The sequence below is a fragment of the Astatotilapia calliptera genome, chromosome 7 (assembly GCF_900246225.1).
Source record: "Astatotilapia calliptera chromosome 7, fAstCal1.2, whole genome shotgun sequence".
Taxonomy (NCBI): domain Eukaryota; kingdom Metazoa; phylum Chordata; class Actinopteri; order Cichliformes; family Cichlidae; genus Astatotilapia; species Astatotilapia calliptera.
The window spans coordinates 22822692-22850101 of NC_039308.1; the positions used below are offsets into that span (position 1 = coordinate 22822692).

Below are 27410 nucleotides of genomic sequence, written 5' to 3' on the forward strand. Positions count from 1 at the left end.
TAAGCAGGCCATTATAAAACAAATAACCTAGATGGTGTGAATAATGACATTAGGCGCCCTGTTAGGAATAAAACTGCAGTATTCAAATGATGACCTCATTGCGCATAACAAATATGTCAGCGGTAAAAGGTCAGTGGCTTTGTCATTGAATCGCTGTCATAAATTATTTCCGGTCTTTAGTCTGTTGTGTCCTGTCTTTACTTGGAGCTTTTCCATCCTATCAGGCAGTGCTGCTGATAAACCGACAGGATTACAGACGTGCTTCTCTCGCTCGGAGACGATTAACTCAGGCTGGGCTCCTCTGGGAGAGGAACCAGAGCCACTCTGGCCTCTGGGAAACACTTCAGATAAGTTAGACTAAGGAGAGGAAGAGGATGGTTGATTTGGAGGATTAGGATGCACGAGGAAGTGAATCCTCTCTGATTTACTTCTGTATAAAAAAATAAATAAATAAATAAACTGACTAAAAGTCAACTTTAAAGCCACTAAGAGCTCTTTCACAAAGCCGTTTTCCCAAACTACGGCTTTATTTATTACATGCAGCATTTAACCATTTTTTAATCAGTTTTGCTTGCTGTAGTTGTACACAGCCACGCTCAAGGAGGAGATGGGGGAAAGCAAGCAGATATCGCCACCTAGTGTAAGATTCTTGAACTGAATTTAATTTTGAGTCAGTTTTAAGAAATATGATCACAGATGATTCTTCTAAAACAAACACCATATAAAGTATTCAGTTAGAAAACACGCCTCTGATGAATAAATGAGTCAACACATGAACATGACTTGGCTGTATGACATAATGAAAAACAGCTTCAGACAAAAAAAAAAAGTTTTAAAGCAGTTGACACGTAATTAGAACTACAGGTTCACACAACAGGTAACACAACAATGCAAACAAAGCTTACACATGTCACACCCTACTGCTGAACAATAACAGCACAAACTCCAAGCCCTTAGAGGGATTTAAAAAGAAAAAAAATCTTCTACTAGCTTTTCTTTACAGTTGAACTTATAGATGAGAATATATATATTTAATATTCTATTATATTTAATATTTTCAAAACATTCGTTCAGTGACACCAAGGCACTCTGAAATCCCTAAATTTAAAAACCTAATAATATGGGATGGTAAAACATAATTTCCCAGGCTCATGGATGGAGGTGGAGAACATTTGAATGTAAGACATGGACGGGAACTAAAGTTAAAGGTGAAGAAGTCTGTTAAAGGAGTAACCCAGCCAAAAATTAAAATAAAAAGCTGCAGTAGTAAGTTGAAATAAAATAACAACAACAAACAAAAAAAAGACTTTAAACTGCATTTTATTAAGGCATCATCTTGAGAGCAAATTCACAGTGCTAGTAATGATTACTGCATCATCAAAGTAATAAATACCACCCAAGAAGGGACACACAAAAAAAACAAAAAAAAACAAAAAAAAAAACCCAGTCCTAATAAAAACAACTGGACGTCTGTGAAACCTGAGAGTGATGCAGGATACTCCTGCGCGTCCGGTCCAGCCATGTGCCGGGACATCAAACGGTGTAGTCCAGCTCGGCATTTAGATTTGTGTACATCTCGTAGATGGCATCTATAGTGGCTGTGTAATTAACCAGGAACTGACGCATGTTTGCCAGACAGTCCTCCTCTTTCACTTCCTCTCCTTTCGACAGAGCCTTCAGAAAGTTTGATCTGTAGGGAGCTGCAAGTAACGCAGCCTATGAAACAAAAACGAAAAAAGATGGAGAAGCTGGTTTTACTGAAAGGTTAAATGGATTTTAATGAAAACTATGAAGATGGGTGTATGTATGCAACATTATATAGCATGTAATGAAAGTGCTTTGCTGTGGATTGTCTTTTGATGTAATCTATTAACCCAGGACCAAAAGCCTTATCAGCTCAGGAGACAATATTGATAAGATTATGTTGGCACAAATGCCATTATTGAGCCTGCTTATGAGTCTCATTGTTTATCCTTTATTGATCCCTAATCAATTTTCTGTGTAGAAGAATAGACCCATGCACCCATTTTATCTGAATCTCCACACAATGTCAGAACAGCATAGAGGGGGGGGGGGCTGCAAGTAAGGTGACCACAGTGTAACAACAACTTGTGGGGCAAAGAGTGTTTGTGTGGGACACATTACACGCATTTTGACATTGCCAAACTAAATAAACACTCAAAGGTTTGTAGGTTACGGGTTTGGCAACAGCTGTATTTTATTTGAATGCCACTTTCTTAACTACCTTGCAAAGTACATGCAATAAAAAGCCAAAGGAGGTTAGAGGAAGTGGAAAGTTGATCTAATATTTGTATACTTCTGTGTTCCCTGTACTTCTACTGTATCACCTATACCAGGGGTGTCAAACATAAGGCATGGAGGTCAGAAATTACCTAAAGTTGTTTTTTTTGTTTTTTTAAATTGCAGTGCAAAGTCCAATTCACCACCTGTCAGTGCTTTTTTTTAAATTATGCATTTATTTCTTTCAGTGTACGCCCCAAAAGCTTTGCAGATGGATTTTTCAATTCTTTATCATTTAAAAAACTGAGGCATTTTGTTAAAACATACGTACGATCCCACCCAGTTTAGAGACCGCTTGTGAACAAGGGCACATTGGACGGCTTTGGAAATGTAAATGAGGGCGTGGATTTTAAACTTTAACTCAGTTTGACAGATTTTCCTAATGATAAAGACCTCTACCATGGCCATTCATGTTATGCAAAAGTAATTAAGTAATAGATACAATGAAATGACAGAAGGTTACACTATCTACTATGGAAATGTATGATTTTACTGTGGGTCTACAATAAAAACAAAACAAGGTAATTTTCTGTCGATTCTCAGGTTTATAATTACAGAGCAGTCTGGGCAATGAGCTAACTGAACTTTTTCTGTAATTCTACACATTTATTTATTAAAATTTGAGCCCAGGGTGTCATGCTGACAGACGTCTGTCATGTACTACAGCAGCAATTCTCCATCACGTAGAAAAATTGAGACTTCCTATTGAAATTGTTCTTCTTTTCCCTCATATCAAAACATCTCATGGATTAAGCATGTAAATCACAAAGGGCTGTATGTGGCCCACAATGTAGACTGAATTTGACATCCCTTCTTATACCAATAAGTTAAAAATGTTACATGAGACTTCAGCCATATTCTCATAGTTGCTAACATCCTCTGTTAGACGTAGTTTCCCCAACTGCATTTCCTTTTTTTTGTGGTAGGTTCCATCACCTCCACAGCTTAACTGCAATTTTTCCCTCTTGATGTCATGCTGGCGACAAGATTTGGGACACTTGCAAAATGTGGGACTACAACATAGGGATGGGCTCAAGAGACAAAAATGCTGTGCAGCCTCATAAGGTGAGGCACCTAAGGTTACAACGCTTCAAAGTGAAACGCAGTTGTAATGAATCTGAAAGCATTTTTATGCAGTGTAGAGAAAAACACGCCAGCATGAGGCGATTGCAGTGGACTGCACAATCTGAAACCAGTTCTCGATTCTTATCAGTCTGGGTGAGGTTGGGGTGGTCTGTGTTGTGTCACAACAAGAAACAATGAATTTCTTCCACATGTTACTCACATTAAAAATCTTTTGAACAATCCAGCCGTGGTATCGCTTCAGTGCCTGCTCATAGGCTTTTGTGATATTAACCCGAATGAGGTTGGGGTTGTTCTCATCTCTGTCCCCGTCTGCCAAACTCTGGAGCAGAATCTGGATGAAACGGAGACCCCTGCAGGAGAAACGGAGTACATAAAGGCTTTCATTTCACTAGACGAAAGTTGAACAGACAGTATGACACAACTTTGAGTTCAGGAGGTCCTTACCTCTTCAGCCACATCAGAGCTAACGTTGCTCCAATTTTAGGCCACTCTGCTCCATGAGCCTCTCGCTCTGCCACCACAATGTCCTCCAGGGTGGTGTACTTTGCGGGATTAGTGACATATACCGCTCTAATTTTCTGAAAATGCACATTTGAGTTCAGTTTGCATGTCGGAGCTGAACCTATCTCTAATTTAAATCGCTTACAGTAACACAAATAGATATGCCCGCCTGCATCTTACCGTTATATTGCCGTTAATGTCTGATTTGATGATTGAAAACACTTTTGATCCTAAGCAGTCTGGAAAAGAAACGAGACATTTGAGAGCAGGGCCAATAAAATATGAATGAGTTGACATGTCCCCGGCTCAGAGGAGGGGATGAATGCCAATCAGCTGTTTACAAAGAGAGAGCTAAAAAAAAAAAAAAAAATGCCGTGAATGCACAGTTTCAGTTAAGTCACAATGAGGGCAATGTGTGCTCTGTTCACAGAGTCAACAAAGAGTTTCTCTATAGGCCAAACGGCCGCAGCTGGTTGACATGGTCCCCGTGACCCGACACCTCAATTTCTGAAGTGAAATAACCACGTCCCGACGTGAAAACCAAGCTCAGGTGGTCAGACGACGTAAAATTTAAAAAAAAAAAAAAAATTCAGCCAAGTACGAAGGCTGACACCGTAGCGACGCGAGGGAACTCGCAAAGTCACCTTACGTGTTTTTGTATGACTTCAGATGGAGTTGCACTCACCAAAAAACGCAGGGATATGAGAGACGGTGTCCAGGAATGTCTTCGTGTCGATCGCCTTGTCAGGGGGCAGTTCACAGAACTGATTTTCCATTAAAAGCGACATGATCCTTCCTTATGAGCTTGGCGAGCTTGGAGAAGAGCAACGGCAGCGAGCAGCTCTCGGCTGAGAAAAACCCGGAACTATGTTCTTATGATGGGTGGGGAAGCGCAACCGGCCACTTTCGCTCTTCACCAACAGGTGGGAAATAATTCACGAGCCTGGTGAAAACACGCGGTATGTCCACAACACACACACAAATAAGACGAGGAGAAAAGATGAGGTATGAATGACTTTATTATACCTAAGGCAGGGATTGATTTGAACCACAGATAGGGCAGGCTCCAAGTTACAGGGAGTTAAATGACGGTTTTGACTCCAGGGTGGAAGTAACTGAATACGTGCATTATAACATTATAAAGTCAGTAGTTTATGTGCTTTTAAAAAAATGGCAGTCTAAAAAGTATTTATATGCTACTTAAATTGCTTTGCGTTACATTTTGTTCACAGAGGTACTATGGCTGGTTTTTAGGAGATGAATGGCAGTGGTATTTATTTTCTAAGACAGCCTTCGTAGGTTTGCTGTAACCACCTTTACATAATGCTCTACTACCAGACCAGGTAAGATCAGACCATGCTATTCAGTAAAACCTAGCCTTCCTTTAAGACAAAGGTTTACAACATAGGGTACAGAGGCCAGCCCAGCCCACCAAAGGGTCCAATTGAGTCCAGGAAGGCAAAAAAATTCAAACTTTTAACAGTATTTTTTATACGTTTTAAAGCTTTATTTCTAACACTGATATCATTCGTGGCCTGCCAAGCTACACTAAGTAATACGAAAACTTTTTTTTTTAAATATTTAGTATCCCATTAAATAACAGTTTAATGGAATAACATTCCCCACTTTTACAGTCCTTACTAAAACTGGCACATTTTCTGGAAATGAGTCTGGATAATGAGCCGTCAGTGCTTCTTTAATTATGCATTTATTTCTTAAAGTGTAAGACCAGAGAACAGTTTTGCTGATGGGTTTCAGTTCTTTATAATGTAGAAAAACGGACACGTACTGTTAAAACAAAAAAAACAAAACAAAAAACCAGTATGCAGACTTAGACAAATAGTTTAATATTCTGTCAAAAACACACCTAAGAAGACTTAAGCAACTAACCAGAAGTGAACAGTATACTCATGTGCACTGAAGACGTTTTAAGGATACTTCTAAATGTCTTTTTAATCCTCACCCAGCCACCTAAGAAAGCAGTTTTAGATAGAAATGAACGTGCATGTTCATACTGCTGTGGTTACAGTTAAACAGGCGCTTTAGATTTTCTTTAACGCATTCTAACAGGTAGTCCTCTTTAAGGAAATTGAGCAGTGATAAATTAATCTGCTTTTTTCTTTATCTAGCACCAATTACATTACACTTTAAATTGCACAGTAAGGACCCTGCAATAAGAGCACAACCCTGCCGTCCACTTGTCGTGCAGCGTATTCCAGTTTTCCTTCCACCCCTGGTTCAAACACATCTGGCTCACAGTGAGTGTCACATTAGACCCGTGTTCTACAACAACTATTCTAGAACTGAGGGTACAATTACATTATCATTGGCTCTAAGCCGTAGGCGGTACATACTCGACCACATGAAGCGTCTAAAATACTGGAGTTAAAACACCACACTAAAATAAACAGACCACACGTTTCCTATAACTAACTGCCGGCTGAGACGTCCCAGACCTCAGAACAAAAACGTTAGCCTGCGCCGAGCATCGTGTTAAACCAAAGCTTATGAAAATAAACATTGATATTTTCTTAGAGGTATGACATACAGTTTATAAATAGAATAGCATTTGGATTATTCTGATAAAGAATTACATGGATACATACATCTCACATATTTGCATAACGCTAGTAAAATTGATTCAAAATGGATTTCACACAGGCCACTGAGGCCAACGCTCACACACGCACACACACGCACGCACACGCACACACGCACACGCACACACACCATCTTAAGTATGGCTGTAACATTATAACTCAAAAAAGAAAAAGAAAAAACCCCAAAAAACTATTGATACTTTACTTATAAACATTGTTTCAACCCGCAGATGGACTGAAACTGCTGGAGTTGCTGGATGGGCTGAAAGTCTGGACACTCACACGGTGCTCGATACACTGAAGCTGCTTTTATAATCACAGTTGGCTTACTGAACAAACAATTGAACTTTAAGCAAGCAACACCACAATGATTCAAGAACAATGAACACTGTAACTGCCTCTTAAAGAAAAACAAACATTGTGATTGGAGTAGCTCATCTGTTCTGATCATTGCTGCTAGGTAAGACATGATCGTCTATGAGTACCAGAAAGCGGACCTCAGTGAGCACAGCTAATGACTGATGGTGTCCTCTAGAAGGAAACGGATAATGCAAAACTGTTTGTTCTAATTGCTTTTATATACACAGGCAACACTGCACTTCTGGAAACTGAATAGATTCAATCTGTGAGGTAAAGAACAAGTATTTCCCCCCCCCCCCTGTATATATACACACTTTTTATTACCATGGTATAAAAACAAAATAAATAAAGCTTTTGATTGAGCTATGATTTTGCATGTTATATTTTTTTCTCCACCTCTAGGAATGTACACAAAAGCTTACACTGATTAATATGGGGGGGGAAGGGAAACCATTGATTAACATCATTTATATGCTGTATGTTTGGCGCATTGGGAGTGTCTTTGGAGTTTAATTAGTTGTTGTTTTCTTTGGTTGTCACAGTAACAAGTTGTTTGGCAGCTTTGGCTATGTCATAGGCGCACTGAATGACCTGCTGAGTGACCAGCTGGATGTCTGACGGGCTGAGGTTGTGTTCTGCAGCCTTCTGGCACTCTCTGTGGAGCCGGCTAGCGCTTGAAGTCAGCAGACACAGAGACCCTCGCACTGTCTCTGAGGACGGCCTCTGAAGGGAGGAGGGAAGGAGATTTGATAAGGCGAGGACATGAAAGCGTTCGTAATCACTTTATGTGCTAGGCAGGCACTGGATTTCTATGAGACTACAACAAGGTAAATATTGAGATGGTAAAACAAGATCCAATACAAGCTATGTAACAAGCAGGTGCCACCTATCTGGACAAATAATTTTAAGCTGCTTTCACACATCCAGCCAAGCTATGAGAACAAAATGTCAGATCTGGTTCGATCAGACATTAAGCACTCTTTACTCTGTTGGGTCTCTATTACAAAGTCCGTCTGATGTGAGAATATAGCGAGTTTCACTCAAGCAACACCCTCAAAGAGTATTTGGCTTAATAAAGATTATATCCTGTTGCGTGCTACGTTTGATAAAGTGCCGCTTCTGACAATGTCCCAACCTTATTCTCCTGACATTTTCAGGAGTTCATGTGTGGAAACAACTGCCTTCAGCTGTTGTCAGACAAAGCAAATTGTTCCATTGGACACTGAGCTGCTCATCTTACCTTGGGAAACAGGGCAGCCATCTCTGTCACAGCCATGCAGATTTTTTCAGAGCAAGGCAGAAAGCTGCAGTAGGAGGAGACAAGAAGGATGAATGGGTGAAATTTTTTTCCACAAACCTTTCTCAAAACGATCAAAAAGAGCAACGGGGTGTAATAGTGTTTGGCTATTTAGGATTTCATGCAACTGTTTTCAAAGTTGTACAGTAAATAAATAAAGAATAAGCGATCATTTAAAAACAATACTTGGCACCTTTCTGTTCTATGAAAGCAGTGAATGGCATTTCTGGGCAGGGCCACACCACGAAGGACATTTATTTAACACTATTTTAAAATCTGCTGCCTTGATCAGCAGCACGTCTTAAAAATGTGAACAGACCGAAACAGTCGATGTATGTAATTTATCTTTTAAAGCCATTTGAATGAAACACATTTTTCAATAATCGAATCAAATTTTTTTATGTCACTCAAATGTGTACACACATGTACAGTCTGATTGTTGTGCACCCACATGACTAACGTAGGCAGTGCTAACATGCTAGCACCAGCAGCCTGTCCTTGTTTGTTTACACACTGCTTCAGTTGAGAGGTTGTATGCCAGTTTAGTCGAGCAGAATCGTGCTGGTTCACACGGCTGTTGTGCGTTATACTTTCCACCGTTCTTATTTACAACTTCCCATCCCAGAGAGACAATGGCTCTAGTTCATTAATAAAATATGAACTATTATTTTAGTACCAGCTAGTGTTTCTAGAAGCGACACGGAAGTTCAGCAGCATTTAACCATGTAGCTGCTCATATCCCTGGAGCTAGATGGGAAACATTGTTAATCTCAAGATATTTACACAAAAGAAAAAGGGGGACAATGTAAGCAATAACCTACAAAAAGGAAAACGGGTAGCAGTGTGGAACAGTTAAAAAAAAAAAAAAAAACCTACAGTAAAAATAATAAAGAAATTATTAATAAACAAGTAACTACTGTGGACTTGGCAAACCACAGGGGAAAATAAGATCATGTGCTGTTTGTTTCCTGTTAGGTGCATTGACAGACCTAAGACCCACACTCCTTAGACTCACACAGAGGGATCCTAAACAGGGCTGGAAATCAGAGTGCTGCTTGGTTATCACCAATATGTGAGTAACTGTATTCACTCTGCAACTCAGGTGAAAATAAGGAGACTTTTAGTTCCTTAGGATGCAAGCTGGCATCATCCAGGCCAAGGCCCTATACACAACTTTAAAAAAAACCACTGACCTAAAAGCACCTGGGCAAAGTCAGCTCTTAAACATATCAGGCAGAATGACAGAAATACAAGCACGGAATCTGAGCCAGACGGTGGAAAAACTGAGGTTCACAGTGCATCGGGTGAAAAGATTTTATTTTGAATAGCTAGAAATTTCAGATGTTTTTGAAATATAACTTGGCTCATTTTGTATAAATATCACATTACATGTTATTCATATAACTGCTCAATACCTTTCATGTTTGGTCTCCTGGGCAGCTCTCAGAAGCTCCTGGATGTTCTTAGTGATCTGCTCCGTCTTACAGATGACGTCCTCTGTGCAAGGCAGGGTGGCATCCTCCTCGCCCTCCTCCTGCTGGTGGGCTGCTTCAGAGGCAGCAAGAGGGCTGCTACAAATAAAAACAGAGAACTGACAACTGATCTTCTTACAAGAGTGTTACTTAAAGAACCCACCAAACAATGAATTATACAACAAAGGTGGATCTTTTGAAGAGGATAATGAAATCAAGATGAAAACAAAAAGTATCACACAGAGAGTTGACCTCAAAAGTACCTGTTGGGTGGAGTTTGGATAAAAGAAAAACTCTACTTTGAAAGAAACAGCTTTTTACAGAAACTGGTTGACTTCAGGCTAAAGTCAGGGTCAGGCTTCTAAAAGCTAAAGGACGATAAATTACAGAGGACAATATTCTAAATAACTGATCTGTAGTGAAGCCAGTAGGTGGGTGCAGTGTTTCCCGACAGACTTCGCTTGAACGGTGAAGCTTTTGACTGGTACTACACATCCTGCAATTTAATGCCATTTTTTCATAATTGGTGGGAATAATGCAGTGGCTTTATTAGTGGAAAATCCCCTTGCTCTTATTTTGAAAGTTCAGTTGCTCCTAATCTCCCATTTTCCATTGGGCAGGCTGACCGGGTCGCTGTTGTGGCGGTCCTCAGCTGCCTCTCAAGAGACTAGAACATTTCTTAACAAGTAGTATACCCTTACTTAATTAGATTCACTCCTATTTTTTCTTTAAAATAAGGTTAATCTTATCTAAATTCATAAATGTTAGAATTTGGTTTATATGTCAAAATATTTTTGGGAACTGTATATTATTTCATTGAACCGTGCAGGCAGGCTGAATGGCTCAAAGCAGTTTTTTTTTCCTAAACACCTGTCAAAACTAATCCACATCTGGCTTCCCGTTCTCCATTCCTGTGACCTTTAACTTTGTAAGCTTTGGCTCCATCAATACTGTCATGTCTCGAGACAAGAAACAGGGGGAAAGGCTTATACTTTTTTTTTTCCATAACTTGTTATGCTCCATCACACGCGTCCAAGTACTCCACAGCGTGGCTGGCAAGAAAGGGTATAAAAGAAGAAAAACTAATGACATGGCTTCCTTGTTCACCTGATCTGAACCCCATTGAGAACCTGTGGTCCATCATCAAATGTGAGATTTACAAGGAGGGAAAACAGTACACCTCTCTGAACAGTGTCTGGGAGGCTGTGGTTGCTGCTGCACGCAATGTTGATGGTGAACAGATCAAAACACTGACAGAATCCATGGATGGCAGGCTTTTGAGTGTCCTTGCAAAGAAAGGTGGCTATATTGGTCGCTGATTTGTTTTTGTTTTGTTTTTGAATGTCAGAAATGTATATTTGTGAATGTGGAGATGTTATATTGGTTTCACTGGTAAAAATAAATAATTGAAATGGGTATATATTTGTTTTTTGTTAAGTTGCCTAATAATTATGCACAGTAATAGTCACCTGCACACACAGATATCCCCCTAAAATAGCTAAAACTAAAAACAAACTAAAAACTACTTCCAAAAACATTTAGCTTTGATATTAATGAGTTTTTTGGGTTCATTGAGAACATGGTTGTTGTTCAATAATAAAATTAGTCCTCAAAAATACAACTTGCCTAATAATTCTGCACTCCCTGTATTTGTGATCAAAGTGGCCTTCATTTTAAACCTATACAGAGAAAATGGTGTTTTAGTCTTTAAAATCAACAGTTAACAGAAGAAGATCTTACCCACTCTCCTCCATTTCAGAGTGATTGGGTGTAGTGTCATAGTCATTCTCCAGCACTGTACTCTGTCCTTCCAGACTACAGCCCTGTAGGAATGTCAGAGGACAACAGTCAATCAAACACAGTATATACTGTATGTGATTAGTTAGATAAGTTATCACAGCAGCAAATGTGGCCGCACAGAAATTAGAAACATGCAATTCTAAAATCAAACCTGTGATCTCATTATTATTAAGACATCTCACTGTGAAGAGAAAAAAAGGCAGAAACGATACAATCAGTTCATGTGGCGGAGCACAGCTGCACTGCCCAGGATGCGATTAGTAGACGCGAAGATGTCAACTGTCCTCTGTTTTATCAGAAAGTTATCCCTAAAAAGCACAATGTGGTGATCCGTTATACATCTTTCACATATACTGGATTCAGCTGTCGGATTATTCAAGCAGCCATCTCTGATGCAACATGTCAGCACTTTTGACAATGAGAAGCTGGGGTGCTCAGAAACTGAACTGTAGCAGAGGCACTGCAGTGCATGCATGCAGGCAGGAGATGCTGAGAAAAGGCAGTTTATAGACACAGGTCAGGAGAGAAGACTGTGGGGTCAAAGAGGACAGTTTTCACCGTCCCCTGGGGCTGCCTCTGAGCCGCGGGAATTTTCAGTACTTAACCCTTCGAGATCTCTCATCCCACGACCAGGAGAGGGAAGAGGGGAAGGTAGGAAGGGAGGAAGCAGCCGTCCCCAAAGGACCCCTACCAATCTAGAAAGGGGTCAAACCAAGTTGAGCATACTCTATTGAGATGCAATGAATGAATGAATGAATGAATATAAAAAAAAACAACAACACCAGCCCCAAGCCAGGCATCACCACTTTGGTAAATTAAGAATGAAAACAGTGGTACTCCTGTGCTTACATTGGTAGGGAAGGGTTGTAAAATGACTCCATCGTCATGCCGAGCTGTGTCAACTCGGTGGGGGTACTGCCTTGGAGTAGAGCCCGTCTCATACATGGACCTGGCGCGGCCTCCGCGAGGTTGCTGTCGACCAAAGAGGCCCTGGGGTTGTTGCTGTCCGCTGGGGGTTTGCCATCGCAGTGTTGTGTTTTCAGTCTGCAGGGAATTCAGCTGTAGAGAACAAAAACATCTTTCAATTTGACTCTTAACTGTGAGCTGATCTCCACACAAAAGCCGGGCGCGGCACCAATAATAGAGTAGATTACAGCTAGGCCTCCAGGTGGGAAGCTATTCGGATAAGGTTCAACTTATCTTCATCTCTGTTTTGTTCTTGTTTCTGCTCAAGGTCCTTCAAACAACAAAAGGCTTGCTTCCTTGACAAATGAAATGCTGACAATGTATGTTGAAAAAACAAACAAACAAGAACAAAAAAACACCACAGATCTTGAAGTGCAACACCCCCTGATAAAGTGCCACAGAGGGGGTTGCCCTTATTTACACAAACAGTGCTTACACTCTGAAAAAACAACAGCTTCAAGAAACAAAAAGTAGGTATTACTATGCAAAAGTAAGCACATCAAGTCAATATTTAAAACTATGAGACATACCCAAGGTAAAGTTGAGAGGCATCAATAAAATAAACCTGGGATTCTGATGAAGCACAAGGGGTACAGACCGCACAAAAACTGGGTTGTCTACAATTTTGTCCTTTGCTTTAGTTTATGTTTCTGAGTGCAACAATGACTGATGTAACATATAACACAAATTACATTAGAAAATGCAGTTATAGAGAAACAGTTTTTCCCTATTATCATCAGTATTGTAAGAACTTGAATGTATATATTTTCTCTAACAACAACAACAACAACAACAAAAAAAAAAAAGCCTTTGTTGACTGATTTTGTTGCACTTCAGTCTCTACATCCACAGGCTTTTTGTTCGGCTCTGCTACTTTTCTACCAGAGAGAAGGGAAGGGAATAGTAAACACGATTATTTCCCAAAAGCACGTAGAACTGTAAAAATGTGCATGTTTGAATACCACCGGGGAAAAGAGGGACTTTCAAAATACCAAGATATGAGGAAGTGAGTGATGTGGCATGCCTGAAATAAATAGTATAAATTAGACAGTTGTGGGTTGTGGGTCTACAAGTCAGGAACCTAACTTGCTGACATTTGTGTAATGGAAAAAGCTAACTCCAGTTATTTTTCTGCATTTAGGTGGTTCCTAAATAATCATTGCAGATTTATGCTATGGAGCAAAATGTCCTCTGTGGGTTGCCTTTTAAGATCTGACATAGGATTTGAGTTTACATCACAAACATCTATAACATAAAATACTGCTTTGCAATTTGAAATCTGCTATCCTTGTCACAGGAATCTTAATGCATCCAGACACATTGTAGCCATTTTCTCTGTTCACAAAAAAACAACAGCATGACTTCCTTAAATGATTTTCAGTTACATCTAACTGCTTATTAACACAAAATATCTAATCAGCCAGCCTAACAGGAAGTCAACATTAACTCAAAGAACCACTTATTATAACCAGCGTGTGCAGAAGAAGAACAACAGGTGGAATCTTGAAGCAGATGGGCTACAGCAGCAGAAGACCACACCATACATAACTCCTGTGAGCTTAGAGCAGGTAACTTGCACAGGCTCACCTAAACTGGACAAGAGAAAATTGACCTGTGACCTGTGATGAGTCTCAATTTCTGCTGTGACATTTGGATGATAGGGTCAGAATTTGGTATGAACGATTCGAAGAACAACTGTTCAGGCAGGTGGTGGTGGTGAAATGTTGTGGGAGCTATTTTCTCTGCACACTTCGGACCCTTTAGTACCAAATGACCATCATTTAAACACCATAGCTACCTGAGTATCGTTGTTAACCATGTCCATGACTTTATGACCACGGTGTACCCATGTTCTGATGGCTGCTATGATAACATGCCAAGTCACAAAGCTCAAATTTACAAAATTTACAGTTACCTCAGTCTTGAAGACAAAATAAAAAAACAAAACAAAAAAACCCAGCATTTCTTTTGTTTTTCATTTTGAATAATGTATGATTCTATCTATACATACACACACACACACACACAAACCATTTAAGACTGTGTAGAGTTAAGAAAGCATTTTAGGGTAAAGACAGTGATACATCTCATCTATAAACCCTGAGTTGGGTTATACTAACATTACATGTTAAACACAATTTCAGGATGTTATGTTTAAATAGCAACATTATTATGCAATTTAGAACCAGAACAAGAAACACCAGAGACAATGTGATACATAAAGTGACCTCGACTTTTGCGTCTTAACTAACCTTGCTCTGCATCAAACGTAGCTCTTCACTAAGGTGACAGTTGACTTTCAGAAGCTGTTGTATTTTGGCTTCTGATGCAGTGAGGGCGCTCTTCACCTCCATAAATTCTTGCACTGTGATTGGTCCATCAGACAGATCAGAAGACTCTGAGCTCTGCAGTGAAACATGCATACGGACATAAGATGGGATTCATTTGATCTGTATTACAAGTAAAGCCTACAGTAAGCAATGGAATAACAGGCTTCAAGAGACATTAACCTTGGTCCTTCCATCATTGCAGCTGTCTCCACATGTTGCCTCTTGGACCGGATCTTCATCTGATGCCACACTGTCGTAATCTGGCTGGTCATTATCTTGGCCCTCACTGTTGTGGTGACCGTCTATTCCCTGAAGGATCAGCTCCACATTATCTGAAAGCAGAGCCAAAGATCAAAGGACTAGGGATCAAACAGCAGTGCTGGCTACGGGCAGCTGTTTCAATCCCTTTTTATTGATTGAATCCAACACCCAGCATTCTTTATAGTGACCTCCTACAATTTTTCTTGTCTGTGAGTTGCAGCATGCAGGACATTATTAAGCCCCTTTTCACACATGGTTGAAACTTTGTTGCCTGTGTACCGTAGCGTTGTCTATATTTCGCTCCACATTGAACTACAAAGAAAACACTTTCTGCATCTTATTATAGGCCAACAAATTTAGGTTCCCCCCCACTGCTTGCGGTTTTTGAAAATGTTCTAAGCAGGACATTTACAAACTTAATATAGCCCAAAAAACAAAAGCAGATTAGCAGGGGAATTTAACATGTGCTACAAGTGGAAAATAATCATGTCCTACCTTTGGGACTTTCACAGGAATTACCCCACTGCCGTCGCTTAGCATCTGTTAGAATATCGATGACCAGTGTGGCAAATTCGTGAGCACTAAACCTTGCCAATTTCTGACGACCCTGAGAAAGCAAATAGATTAAAACCAAACCAATTACCAAATCTACTAGTCGCACACAAAGAAGTGAAGTTATAACATGAGGACATAAGGTGACAGCACTTGCCTGGTTTCTGGTAGATGAGTACTCAGGATTGACAGGCAGAAAAGGCACAACTGTGGTGTCTGTTACCAGCGTGCTGTGGTTCTGAGTGGCCAGCCACACTGAAAAAAGCAAGACGCACATAATGTTTAAATAAAATGTAAAAGAGGTTTATAGACGGTGTGATTTTTAAAAAATTATTTTTTTTAAAACAGTTCTTGTAATTCAACCTGCATCCGTTTCTCTTCTGTCGACTTCATCATAAACATCCATGGCCAGCTCTTCAAACTGATGGTTGCTTAGCTACGGCAAAGTAAGCAGAATTAGCACTTCTGTTTCCTAAAGAATAAACAGCAGATGAAGAAGAGGCTACACTGTAAATGTCACAGGAAACAAATCCCATGTAAAAACGTCTTACCGACTGCAGCTTCTTCTTTGCAGCTTTTGCAAACTCTGACAAATCCAGGCTGCTTTAAATGGAGAAATTAACAAAGTTTATTTATCCTGCAGGAAACGGCTCCACACTCACAAGAACAGTGGCTCGTGGCAAAAATGAGAAACTTACTTATTTCTTATCCATCCAATGCAGCACAAGAAAATAAGATGGTTAATGTGAGTTTCCGTTGATATACGTTAACTCATTACCAGATCAAGTTTTTCAAATTAAAAGCTTTAACATTTACCTGTCTGCCATCTGAGGAATGATGAAGTGTTGCCCATTTCTGTGATCTGTAGCACAACAATGAAGAGATAACGTTTCAAATATTTTCACAATCAAAAGTTCTTGGGGTTTTTTTGGCAGGGACTGACCCACTAGTGTGGTGAGGATAGCACAAAGTTGGAAGTGGTGATTTATAAAGTTGGTGATATGTATGTAATCTGTTTTATTTTTTAAATCATATATGATTTAATCTTATTGTCATTTGTTTTATCTTTCCAATTTTGTATCGAGTACTTAAATATTAAGTACTGTGTTTGCACAAAATATTTTAAATATAGGACTCCAGAAAACACTTTTTTTTTCAGTTATTTTTTAACAGTTTGTGTTGTTGAACTCATTTTTTTGCATAAAAATGATTGAAAGCCATTTTAAAGCTATTGAATACATTCCTCTAATGCAAAGCTGCAGCTGTGGTTGACTGATTTACTGCATTTACCTGGTCTTCGTCCACAAAGGTAAAATGTTAGCCGGTCAGTGAGTTCATACTGGATCTCCACTAGTCTCTCTGCCAGCTCCTGATGCCCAGCTTGTCTGCAGAGGTACGGAACAAAAAGGTCAAGTTTCAGAAATATGCTAAAGAACTACAGCTAAAAATATCTCAGGTACCTTACAATGCCTTACAATGTCAGCATCATATTTTAAATAATGTACTCCCATACTATTCCACTATTTGGAGTGATTTTCAAAATAATTTTGTTTCACAACAAAAAAATATTTATTACAGCACTACAACATTCAATTTGATGAAAACCATCACAAATAACAGGTTCTGCTTGTTGGTTTCTGCAGGCTGTGGGGACGGGTTCAGTAAAAGCTCAATAAGGAGCGTTACCTTAAACTGAGTGAGTTACCAGAGTAACAGACTCTCTGAAAGTAACTTGCTCATTGGCAGGCTTTCCTCAACAAACTGAGATTTTCTGTGACTTTTCACCTCCCACGCTTGAACCAGCAGTCAGACACACTATTTAATTTCCTCATTCATACAGACAATATCAAACCACACAGCAGAGCACATTAAGTCTTATCATCTCATCTATGCGTTATCTTGTCTTCTTACACTATGTAAACGTAACTGTTATGCTAATCAGTCATCAGTGTAATAGTAGAGTCATTGATAAATCTCCTTCAACTAAAACCTGTAAGCTCTTTGACAGCCATCAGATTGTCTGCCAGTTAGTCTGCACTGAACTATTAAGGCAGTGTTACTGTAGTAATCATTGATCAGGGAATAACAACAACATGTTGTAATCTGTTAAACTAATGTAAAAATGCCTCACACCACACTATTATGTTGGAGTTAGTGTGAGTATTTCTGAGTGAAGATGAGTCTTAAAAAGTGAGATTTTCTCAATATGTGCTGACTGCATTCCATTTTAATGCACCCTGACACTTTTAATCTTGCTGAGGACCATTTGTAAATAGAAGTCTAAAACCTTCCAGTATCTTTTGCACTGCAAATGACTAAAGTCCCCTTTAAGTCCCAACTTAAATGACCCTGTCTTTTATGGAAGCCTCTTTCTGCCACTTTTTTTTTTGCCGTCTGAAAGTCAAAATTACAGGTTATTATTTGATAGCTTCAAGTTAATAAATAATAATAAATTTTATTTTTTATTCCTATTTATTCTATTTATCCCCTTTGTATATTTTATTTATATTTGTCTCTGTATGTATGTATGTATGTATGTATGTATGTATGTATGTATGTATATAAAAAACAATTCTGTAACTGTAACTTCGGTCGTTGCTGTGCTTTTTTTGGAAATCGAATTTCCCAGAGGAACCCACCCGAGGGATTAATAAAGTTCTATCTTATCTCTTAAATCCTAAATATTTTTTTCCCCAGTGGTGGAAACAAGCTTCCATAGTCTTATCTGTTGTCTTCGCTTTCAGTTTACACATCAATAATTATATTTAAAAATCAAATGTAGATTTTGGTTAGATTCCAGTTTGATCTGGCTGAGGAAATGATAACAGAGTGGATGAGACTGAAGACAAATATCAAGGTCCACACGGACAAGTTTTTTTTTTTTTTTACTTGAGCTCAATTGAAACTTACTATAAACTAACCAAGCTGAGTCATCAGCTCCCTGCACAACTGAATTCCTCCTTTCTCTTCTGCCTTGCTCGTTTCATTGAATTAGTCAAACTCGGACATAAAGCCACTTTTTGTCTAGCATTGTAAAAGGCATGTTAAATATTTTAGCCAGTTCAGCGGGTGACAATATTTCCCCCTCCCCTCCATTTCCAGCTTAGCTGTTTTTGTCCTTTTCTGCTGTGTATTGCTGGCTACTTCCTGTCACTTGCTGTTTTTAGTATCCGGCTAACATTTCCACAAGATACAACATGTAAAGCAAGAGCACAGCTATTTTTTTTTTCCTGTGTATTTTTACATCTGCATCTTGTGCATCATTTCCTGTATCACAGCCACTAATGAGCTGGACTGCATCTCTTAAGGTGATGCTTGCAGCTGCACTACCATTGCACATAGGAATTCCAACTTTACAGCGTCAAATACTGTTTCGCAGCTTGCTGCGTTTTCTATACAAGACATATGCCTGAAGTCATTTTCCCAACATACAGAAAATGAACAAGGCTCCTGAATTCGCTTGACTACAACATATGATCCACTTAAATGCGTGAAAGCAGAATGCCACTTAAAAGTGAAACTTCTAAATTTATCTTGTGGTATTAACATCATCAAGTGTCAATATAACATTTCGACTGCTCTCACCTAAAAAAACAAAAAAAAAAAAAACCCCAAACCTTTTATCAGAACATTAATTATGTTAAAATAAAAATACAGGCTATACATTACCTTGCATAATCAATGGGGGTCTTCCCACTCGAGTCCAGCGCTCCAGGATCAGCTCCATAAACTGCCAATAGCTCCGCTTGTAATATTTGACCTGCTTTTGCTGCTATGTGTAGTGGGGTGTTTCCCTTCTCCTAAAATTTGAAGGGGAAAAAAAAACAGTGGTTAATCATTAGTATTATCATGCCCACTTCCAAATCAACTTTCTGCTTATTCCCCCAAACTTACTGGATGAAAGAAGTTAGCCTGAGCTCCTAAAGATAAGAGTCTAAGGCAGGTCTCCAGGTTCCCAGTACGGACACTGGAATGAAGTTGCTGAAAGACATTTAACAAGAACCTTGTTTAAAATCCGTTACAGCTGATTATGAAGACACTGTGTCGGCTTTAGGCCTTCTTATAACTTTGGTGACAGGTTATTTCTTTTTAATGCAGTACTCTGTTGAGATATACATATACACATAACGACCAGCCGCATTGCCATACAAGGTGCCTCCACGACAGCACAACAGTCCCTGCACACTATAAAAAATTTCAGGAACAGCCCAAGGACAGCAGCAACCCAAGACATTTAACGAACGCCATTCTACAAAGAAAGTTCAACACAGCCAGACTTTTTTTGGCTGAGCGTCTGAAAAACCATTCAAACCCCAGTTGAAGATAACGGCTATCACAGTGGTGGTTACCAGCTTCCTCTTTTAAGCAGAGTATCTGCTTCAGGTTCTGTTCACGGTCACATAAAAAGTGGCTTTTAAAGGTCATATAAAAAGGGTAATTAAAAGTCTATAAAGGACATAAAAACTGCAAAAGTAAAATGCAACACTATTGCAAATTAATGCAGGAAAAAAAGTATTAATCTAGCAATTTAGTACAGAGTGATAATATAAACATTTTAATTCAATTTAATGTTTTGTTTTTTTATTGCCGAGTACGCTCTGTGCTTTAATCTGGATACATTTTAACAAGAAATCTTACCATCCCACAGCCTAGTAAAGGCGACATGGACAAGTGAAATTTATTTTATCAACTGAACAGGTGTTCTTGGTGTGTGTTCTGTGTTCTAGTTGCTGAATTCCCGCAGATTACAATCAAGTAGAACAACATTAAAACATTTTCTGCATCAACAAATCAATACATGCACATTCCCAGGACAATGTGACGCACAGTCAGAGTTAGCACTTCATTCAGTAAGTTATGGCTTAACAAGCTGCACATATAAAAAGTATGCCACCAGCACAGAATCTACATAAGACTTAAAACATACTGTAAATAAAAGAATCACTGAAAATGTGGCACTTTCAGATGATTTTAAATTAAGACTCAGAACATACCTTGTTCCCGACCAGGTTAGGTGTTCAGCATAAGTTACCATGGTTAATAATCCAGGTAAAAAACATGGACACAGAAAACTCTGATTTTAATCACATAGTCCCCTAAGCCATTAATGTTGCTTTATAGTCCACTCATTTGCCTTCTGCCTGCCATTCCCCAGAACCTAATCCAATCAATCATCCACAGGATGCACTAGAATAGGTTTGACCTACACAGACCCCACCCGACAATCCCTCACAATCCACAGGAGGACAACTTCCTCCACAGGATACCCCCATGTCCATGCCCTGTTTGGTGACATTGGGGAGGGGCTACATAATATTAGTAGCCCAGGTTAAGTTTGAGGAAACTCATCACTGGATTGTGCAGGAACTGGTCAGATATCAACATTAAAATCAAACACTTGCTGTATTACAATAAAGTCTCAAAGATCCTCTTTTTTTTGAACGTCTAATAGTGTTACAAGAGGAACGTTTAAATGAAACAACAGAGTAAATTGTCACCTTGCTGAGGTCTTTTGCAGTCACACTGTCATCCTCCCGACAAGGCATCCGATGTACATACGCCAGCATCTGATATTTTGCCTTGATGAACTCTGTCTTATTAGGACTGGAAACAACAATAGACTCTCACAATCTCAAAATGTGGACATTAATTACAAGTTTTCAAGTGAGCACATCACTGTTTATCTTTGTTTATGATTAAGACAAACACTGACGAGAAGCGAACACTTAAACTGGACATTAAACAATGGACTGCAGATTTGTATGTGCAGCATTACATTAATGGCAGAGAAACGTATCGGTCATGTAAACCACCATACCGCCACAACGCTAGATTCGTCTGGCTTTCACGTAAGCCAAGAATCTTAGGGGTGCAATTTAGGTCACATCCAAACTCTGTCGTTGCTCGTTTTAATACAAAATATTTACGCAAATAGAAAAGAATAGTTATAGTAAAAATACCCTAAATTTATTAATCCCAAAAACAACGTCCAGCAATCAGAATAAATCCATATGGTGTGAATGAAGTTGAACAGAATTTAAAGCAGTTGAATTGTCTGTAATTAACCACTAAGCAGCATTGGTCCCAGCAGAATTCCCCCACAGTTCCAGTGGTTTTAAAACACCTGGAACTAAACATTTCAAACTACACCTTAAGGAACTAAATTTAGCCTGTTTCCAGTTTAAACTGCTGAGCACCCAAGATCCTTAAAATGTTTCTCGGGGAAAGTGCTTGTGGTGGAAACCTTATAAGATAGCGTCCATCTCAGAAATTGCATTTGGGAAGAAGTTATGAAAGTGCTTGCTCCAAGTGTGCGGGTCAGACACAGCACTGCTGTGATTACATGTGGCTGACTGTTTATCTTTACTCCCCAAGCTACACAGCAGACTGACATGGTGTTTATAACAGGCTTTAGTACATCAAATCTCTTTGCTTCGCAGATTTTGTTTTTGTTGTACTATGACTTCTAAAGGATGGGAAAAACTCCTCACAAAAAGCATTACCTTTAAAGGAGGTACTCTTCTAAAATTCAGTTTCTTGCATGATCATGTAGCTGATCAGCTAGACCGCACTGCAGATATATTTATTTTCAAACGTGCTTGTCAGCTGATCAAGCAAGTTCTCCAAGTAAGTTAAGACTGACTATCTGTGAGTGACGTTCATGGTAGAGCGGGCTGATTAGGCATGTTTACTGACCTTAGCAAAGAAAATCAATTTTGTCAATACAATTTAATATCAAAGTGCAATCAAGTGTACCAAAAACCAGCAATGACATATTTTTAAAAATAAAACTTACTGCACTCTGTCCTGTGGGTTGGCTTTGCGTTTCCCACTCACTGAAGAGGAAGGATCCAGAAGACTGTGCTCCCATATGGAATTAGCTCCATTGCCATACAGTGTTTGAACCATCTGAAACAAGAAAGCACATTAACATTTTTAGAACAGGCAGAAAATACTTTGGGGATTCCTAGTCATACATGGTCCTCTTATATATTTACATATTGCATTATGGAGAACAGACTGTACTCATTTGCATCTTTGCGTTTGATTTATGGAGATCGTGTCCCCGCTTCCCCACCTGCAGCTGTGAGTGTGGCCACGGAGAATGAGTCAGATGTCGGACTTGAGAGCTGTGTCTCCCAAGACCTCGATGGATGCTGCAGCACTCATCGCAGATCAGCACACCCCTGTTAACAGAGGCCCAGCGAGGTTCTACGATACAGATACAGTGCTTTTTATCCCATGAGTCTAATATTTGATGAACAACGTAACAGACAGCCTTAACCCAGAGCAGCAACTCCCTCTAACCAGACGAAGATATTCGCTGACTTGCAGTAAGACATGACTGCTTTAGGTAAGGTGTATCCCACCCTCAAATCTTTGACATAATCAAGAAACGTTTTCACAAGCATTAACACCCACTGTGCGGCATTACTGATTATCAGCAAGTTAGCGCTGTCTTCTGAGCAGTCTTATTTAAGAAATTAAATAATACTGCCTTTAACGCACCACTAACCTTACTGTAACCCGACAACCAATACAGTCAAGCAACTAGTTCAGAATAAGACAGGTTAATGTGATTACACAGGCACGCCTTCAAAAAAAGGGGGAAAAAAGAGGAAGAAAAAAAACACCTAACGTTTCCACAAGAAAAAATACAACCGCTACAATTAGTAATTCAGCTAATTGCTAATTGTTAGTACAGTCGCAGTAACTAGCCAAGCTAACAAGACGCTCCGATAACTTATAGTGGGGGCTAGCTGGTTAGCTGGATAGCTAACGTTACAGCTAGCTTGTCTGGCATCGTACCCGGAGCACTGCAATCAGCGCAGACCTCTCTGCTTCGCACTCGCTTTGACATCCCTTAGACGAAATCCTTCGAGTCCAGGAGAAACAAATATCTGGAAGTTACGTTGCAACACAGCTACACAGAGATATGACAGGATAGTTCGCCCGGCTGATTGTATTTTACACTTTTAGCGACTGTAGCCGTCAGCCCTCCCCTCCTACTGTTGAACAAAGCCGTGACCCATTCCAACACTCACACAGCCTCCTCCGCGCCTCATAGGCTGCTTCCTTCCTTGTTTCCTTCAGTGGCTTCTAAAGGCCCTACAGAGTGCAGAAAGCACCACCATCAGGAGACTAACGCGATAAAGGAAAATTGTCACACTGGACACAATAAAAGCCACCCTGGCCTGCCACTGAAATTAACAAAAGTGGAAATTCACTGTTCGGTATGAATAAAATAAATACAATGTACAGTGCAGATTTGTTTAATTGATTAATTGTATTTATTTATTTACTTGCATTCTTGTCACGTATACATCTTTCAGATCATCAAGACACAAAATCCACTTTTGGTGGTGGTGGTTTTATTTAAGAGGAAAAAAATATCCAAATATAGGTGGACTTTTTTCTTCTTCTTTTTTTTTTTTAAGAAATCAATCAGGCACCCAGGTCTGATTACTGCCAGACCTGCTGAATCAAGAACTCAATTAATTAGAAACTGTCTGGCAAAGTAGGCTAAAAGATCTCAAAAGTAACAAATTGAGATGCTTTGGCATAACACCAAACAGGCCATTTATCCTAGAAAAATCTTCAGTGTGGCTCCATTAAAGCAATTCTGCAAAGAAGAGTGAGACACAATTCCTCCTCAGTGATGTGAAAGTCTAATTACCTTTGCACATGTTTGACTGCTAGTTATTAGGTTTGGTGGCAACTGCTTTTACACATAGGGTCGGGTTGTTTTGAAAACCCTTTTCCCTTAATAAATGAAATAAGCATTTGAAAATTGGATTTTATACTGTATTTATTGAGAGAACTTTATGTCACTTTTAATTGTTTGTTTACTTCTGGCATCTCCTTTTAGATTAAACTTTTTTTTTACTCCAGTACATAGATCTGGCACCCTCAAAGCCACTACATTTTGCATATCATCAAAAAAGATTATAGAATAAAATGCATTCATTCTCTAAAACTTCAAACTAAAACATCTGTTGCAGAGGATTACATTAGAGCACAGTAAACAGAAGAGAAATGGCTTTCCTCTGCTCAGAGCCCACAGCCCACTTTATTTCAAATAGCCACAATAGGCACATCTCAACATCATTTTGAGGAAGTATAGGGCTTGGTTGAATGCTAAAGAAATCACTATTGAGAGTTCTTCACCTCTTCACCTCGCTGTGCAATACCGTTTGTGCAATACTTTTGTTAATAGTCAATGGTACAATAGACCTCAATACTTGAAATGTGCAATTCACTTGTATTTTTATTTTATTCCTATTTATTCTATTTATCCCCATCGTATATTTTATTTATATATGTCTCTGTATTTATATATGTGTGTGTGTGTGTGTGTGTGTATATATATATATATAATATTCTGTAACTGTAACTTCTGTCGGTGCTGTGCTTTTGGAAACCGAATTTCCCAGAGGAACCCACCCGAGGGATTAACAAAGTTTTATCTTATCTTATCTCTTATCTTATCTTCTTCAACCTGACACAAGGAATGGACATCAGACCAGCTAGAATCTGTGCTTTGTCCTGATGAGTCCAAATGTGACATTGTATGTATACTGTGCTGTTCTGTTCTTGTGCTGCCTAAGATGTTTCCAAATCAGAAGCAGTACATGGCTGCTTGGTTTGTGTTTTTTTTTTTTTTTTTTTTTTTGCCTGTCCCATTTGGTTCTTTAGCCGTCAGAATTGCGCACAATGTGCTTTGAAGTAGCAGCCAAGAAAGGTGTAATTTACGATCTACGAACAGTGAACACCCGTGTGCACACCTGTGTGGATCAGCGCACTTGTATTCAAATGGTTTCCCCATGTAATGGTCTGCAAGAGGATGTAGAGAGCCATAGCCCTGTCCCCCAGGGCATGAAGCAGGCATGGAGGAGATCCAGGCCCCAGACATCCAGAAGCTCCAGAGTGCGAGAGCCCAAGGAGGACCACCGGAGGGGCATCCGTGCCACCCTCATGGGAAGGGCTGAGGATCCCCAGACGAGGGGTCACCCAGTAGCCACCGAGCAGAAGCTAGAGGGGGCTGCACCGGCGTGCCCGCCGGCTCTGCCGGCAGCCAGCTGTGCCAGAGTGAGCCGAGCCGCAGGCCCAGAGGCCGGAGGCCCAAGGGCCCCCCGCGCCCCGGAAGAGGCCTGACCGAGCAACAGGCACCAGGCCCCGCCAATTAGCCACCGGGAGTGAGCTGGTACATACCTGAGTGCCCAGCCCCGGACACCAAGAACCACCAATGCACCGACCCCTGAGGGCATCAGTCACCGGCAGGGAGTGTGGTGAGGGGAGATAGGCCTCCACACTTTGGAGGGCCTGGGAGTTCCCAGAGAGGTGGAGTCTAAGACCCGACCTGACATATAGACACAGACAAACAGGCACACACAGACACAAACATGCATTCCCACCCTCATGCACACATATACAAACACTCAGCACTCACCCAACGTAAGGATTGACATAAATGGACATGTACACATAATCACACTCCCCAAACATACTCTATACCCCGGGTCCAGGTACCCTCGCCCCCAGAGGGGGAAACGGCACTCAGACCCAAGAGATGTTACCCTTCCCCCGGGGTGGAGGCAAGCACACCGTCCCAGGCTCCGCAGCAGCAGGGAGGCCAATCGGACAGCCAACATCTCCTCCTAGCCCCCCCGCCCCGATGGCTAGTAGAGAACGGGGGTGTGTGAAGACCCCATACCTCCCTCCTCCCGCTCATGTGTAGTGTTGCTGCGTGTTGCTCTAAAGTGCATTTAAAACAAGGGAGAGCATGGTGCTGCTGCCAGAGAGCAGCAGGTGTTAGCACGGCCCCTCCCGAGAACCCTCAATGTCTACATGGATTTAAAATTGAGAGGTGGGCACCGGCGCCAGAGGTAGGTTTGAATACACAGACCGTGCCCACCCTCAAGGCCCTATATATATGTGTGTGTTATGAGAGTGTAAGTAATGTGGATGTCTAAGTTGTGAGATAAAATTGAGGCACAGGTGGCCAGAAGGGGACGGGGGGGGACGGGGGGGGGGGGGGGGGACACGACGGGGGGGGGACGGGGGGGGGGATGTCTCCCCTGCACCCAGGTGTGTGTCACCAGGGTGCTGGAGGTAGCTGGGGATGGGGGTGCCTACTGGGGTCAGCTCCCCCACTGACCCCAGTAGGCACCCCCGTCCTCTGGTACCCACCAAGGCAAGGGAGCCCAGGCCCATCCAGACCAGGGCCTACGGCAGCATGCTTGGTTTGTGTTTAGTGAGATCATGGTGTTGGTGGTGTGAACAATCACATGACTTAAGCCCCTTTGAGATAGGATGAGCTAGACTACAGAGTGAAAAAAAAAGAAGTCAGCTGGAACTCAACATATGTGAGAACTCCCAAAACTGCTGGGAAAACTCCACCTGACAGGCCAGTGGACGAATGCCAACAGTGTGCACAGCTGTTATCAAAGCAAAAGGTACAAGCACCAAGATCCAAAAGTGGCCATCCACAAGCAGCATACTTGGCCTTTTCATCTATCTATCTATCTATCTATCTATCTATCTATCTATCTATCTATCTATCTATCTATCTATCTATCTATCTATCTATCTATCTATCTATCTATCTATCTATCTATCTATCTATCTATCTATCTATCTATCTATCTATCTATCTATCTATCTATCTATCTATCTATCTATCTATCTATCTATCTATCTATCTATCCATACATACATACATACATACATACATACATACATAACTCTGGTGCTCAACCCAAAAATGCATTTACCTTTACAGTTATGGCACCATTTAAGCGGACAAAGTCAGGCTTTCCATCCAAGAAATAAAAAAAAACAAACAAACACAAATTTCCTTAATTTCCGTACTTTTTGTGCCATA

General features: G+C 40.3%; 2 protein-coding genes across 6 annotated transcripts; both read right to left on the reverse strand.

Moving 5' to 3' along the window:
• Positions 1-641: 641 nt before the first annotated feature.
• On the reverse strand, positions 642-4820 carry LOC113025754 (glycolipid transfer protein-like). The gene is made up of 5 exons (XM_026173878.1): positions 4574-4820; positions 4069-4127; positions 3832-3965; positions 3587-3737; positions 642-1716 (listed from the first exon to the last, which is right to left on the reverse strand). The coding sequence occupies exons 1-5, from the start codon at positions 4674-4676 to the stop codon at positions 1534-1536; spliced, it is 630 nt and encodes a 209-aa protein (XP_026029663.1). The 5' UTR covers positions 4677-4820; the 3' UTR covers positions 642-1533.
• Positions 4821-4889: 69 nt separating this feature from the next.
• On the reverse strand, positions 4890-23565 carry git2b (G protein-coupled receptor kinase interacting ArfGAP 2b). 5 transcript variants are annotated; one of them, XM_026173842.1, is made up of 21 exons: positions 23336-23565; positions 22605-22738; positions 22323-22435; positions 21025-21130; positions 19421-19507; positions 19196-19326; positions 16817-16911; positions 16343-16388; positions 16225-16230; positions 16078-16129; positions 15890-15962; positions 15684-15781; positions 15470-15581; positions 14894-15045; positions 14636-14788; positions 12267-12476; positions 12023-12112; positions 11358-11440; positions 9561-9716; positions 8089-8152; positions 4890-7571 (listed from the first exon to the last, which is right to left on the reverse strand). In XM_026173842.1, the coding sequence occupies exons 1-21, from the start codon at positions 23385-23387 to the stop codon at positions 7362-7364; spliced, it is 2223 nt and encodes a 740-aa protein (XP_026029627.1). In that variant the 5' UTR covers positions 23388-23565; the 3' UTR covers positions 4890-7361. The 5 variants fall into 5 exon arrangements, with proteins under 5 accessions (XP_026029627.1, XP_026029629.1, XP_026029628.1 ...); XM_026173844.1 differs by lacking the exon at positions 16225-16230 and having other exon boundaries at positions 16078-16126; XM_026173843.1 differs by lacking the exon at positions 16225-16230.
• Between the last annotated feature and the right edge of the window lie 3845 nt (positions 23566-27410).

Excerpts from the sequence above, each read along its gene's own strand:
- LOC113025754 (XM_026173878.1), bottom strand. The coding sequence starts at position 4,676 with ATGTCGCTTTTAATGGAAAATCAGTTCTGTGAACTGCCCCCTGACAAG. Across the intron at positions 3,966-4,068 it reads ACATTAACGGCAATATAACG|AAAATTAGAGCGGTATATGT; the intron begins GTAAGATGCAGG and ends GTGCATTTTCAG. Across the intron at positions 1,717-3,586 it reads TTGTTCAAAAGATTTTTAAT|GCTGCGTTACTTGCAGCTCC; the intron begins GTGAGTAACATG and ends TTTGTTTCATAG.
- git2b (XM_026173842.1), bottom strand. The coding sequence starts at position 23,387 with ATGTCAAAGCGAGTGCGAAGCAGAGAGGTCTGCGCTGATTGCAGTGCT. Across the intron at positions 22,739-23,335 it reads CGCTGATTGCAGTGCTCCGG|AACCTCGCTGGGCCTCTGTT; the intron begins GTACGATGCCAG and ends TCTGTATCGTAG. Across the intron at positions 19,508-21,024 it reads CTGCAAAAGACCTCAGCAAG|CAACTTCATTCCAGTGTCCG; the intron begins GTGACAATTTAC and ends AATGTCTTTCAG.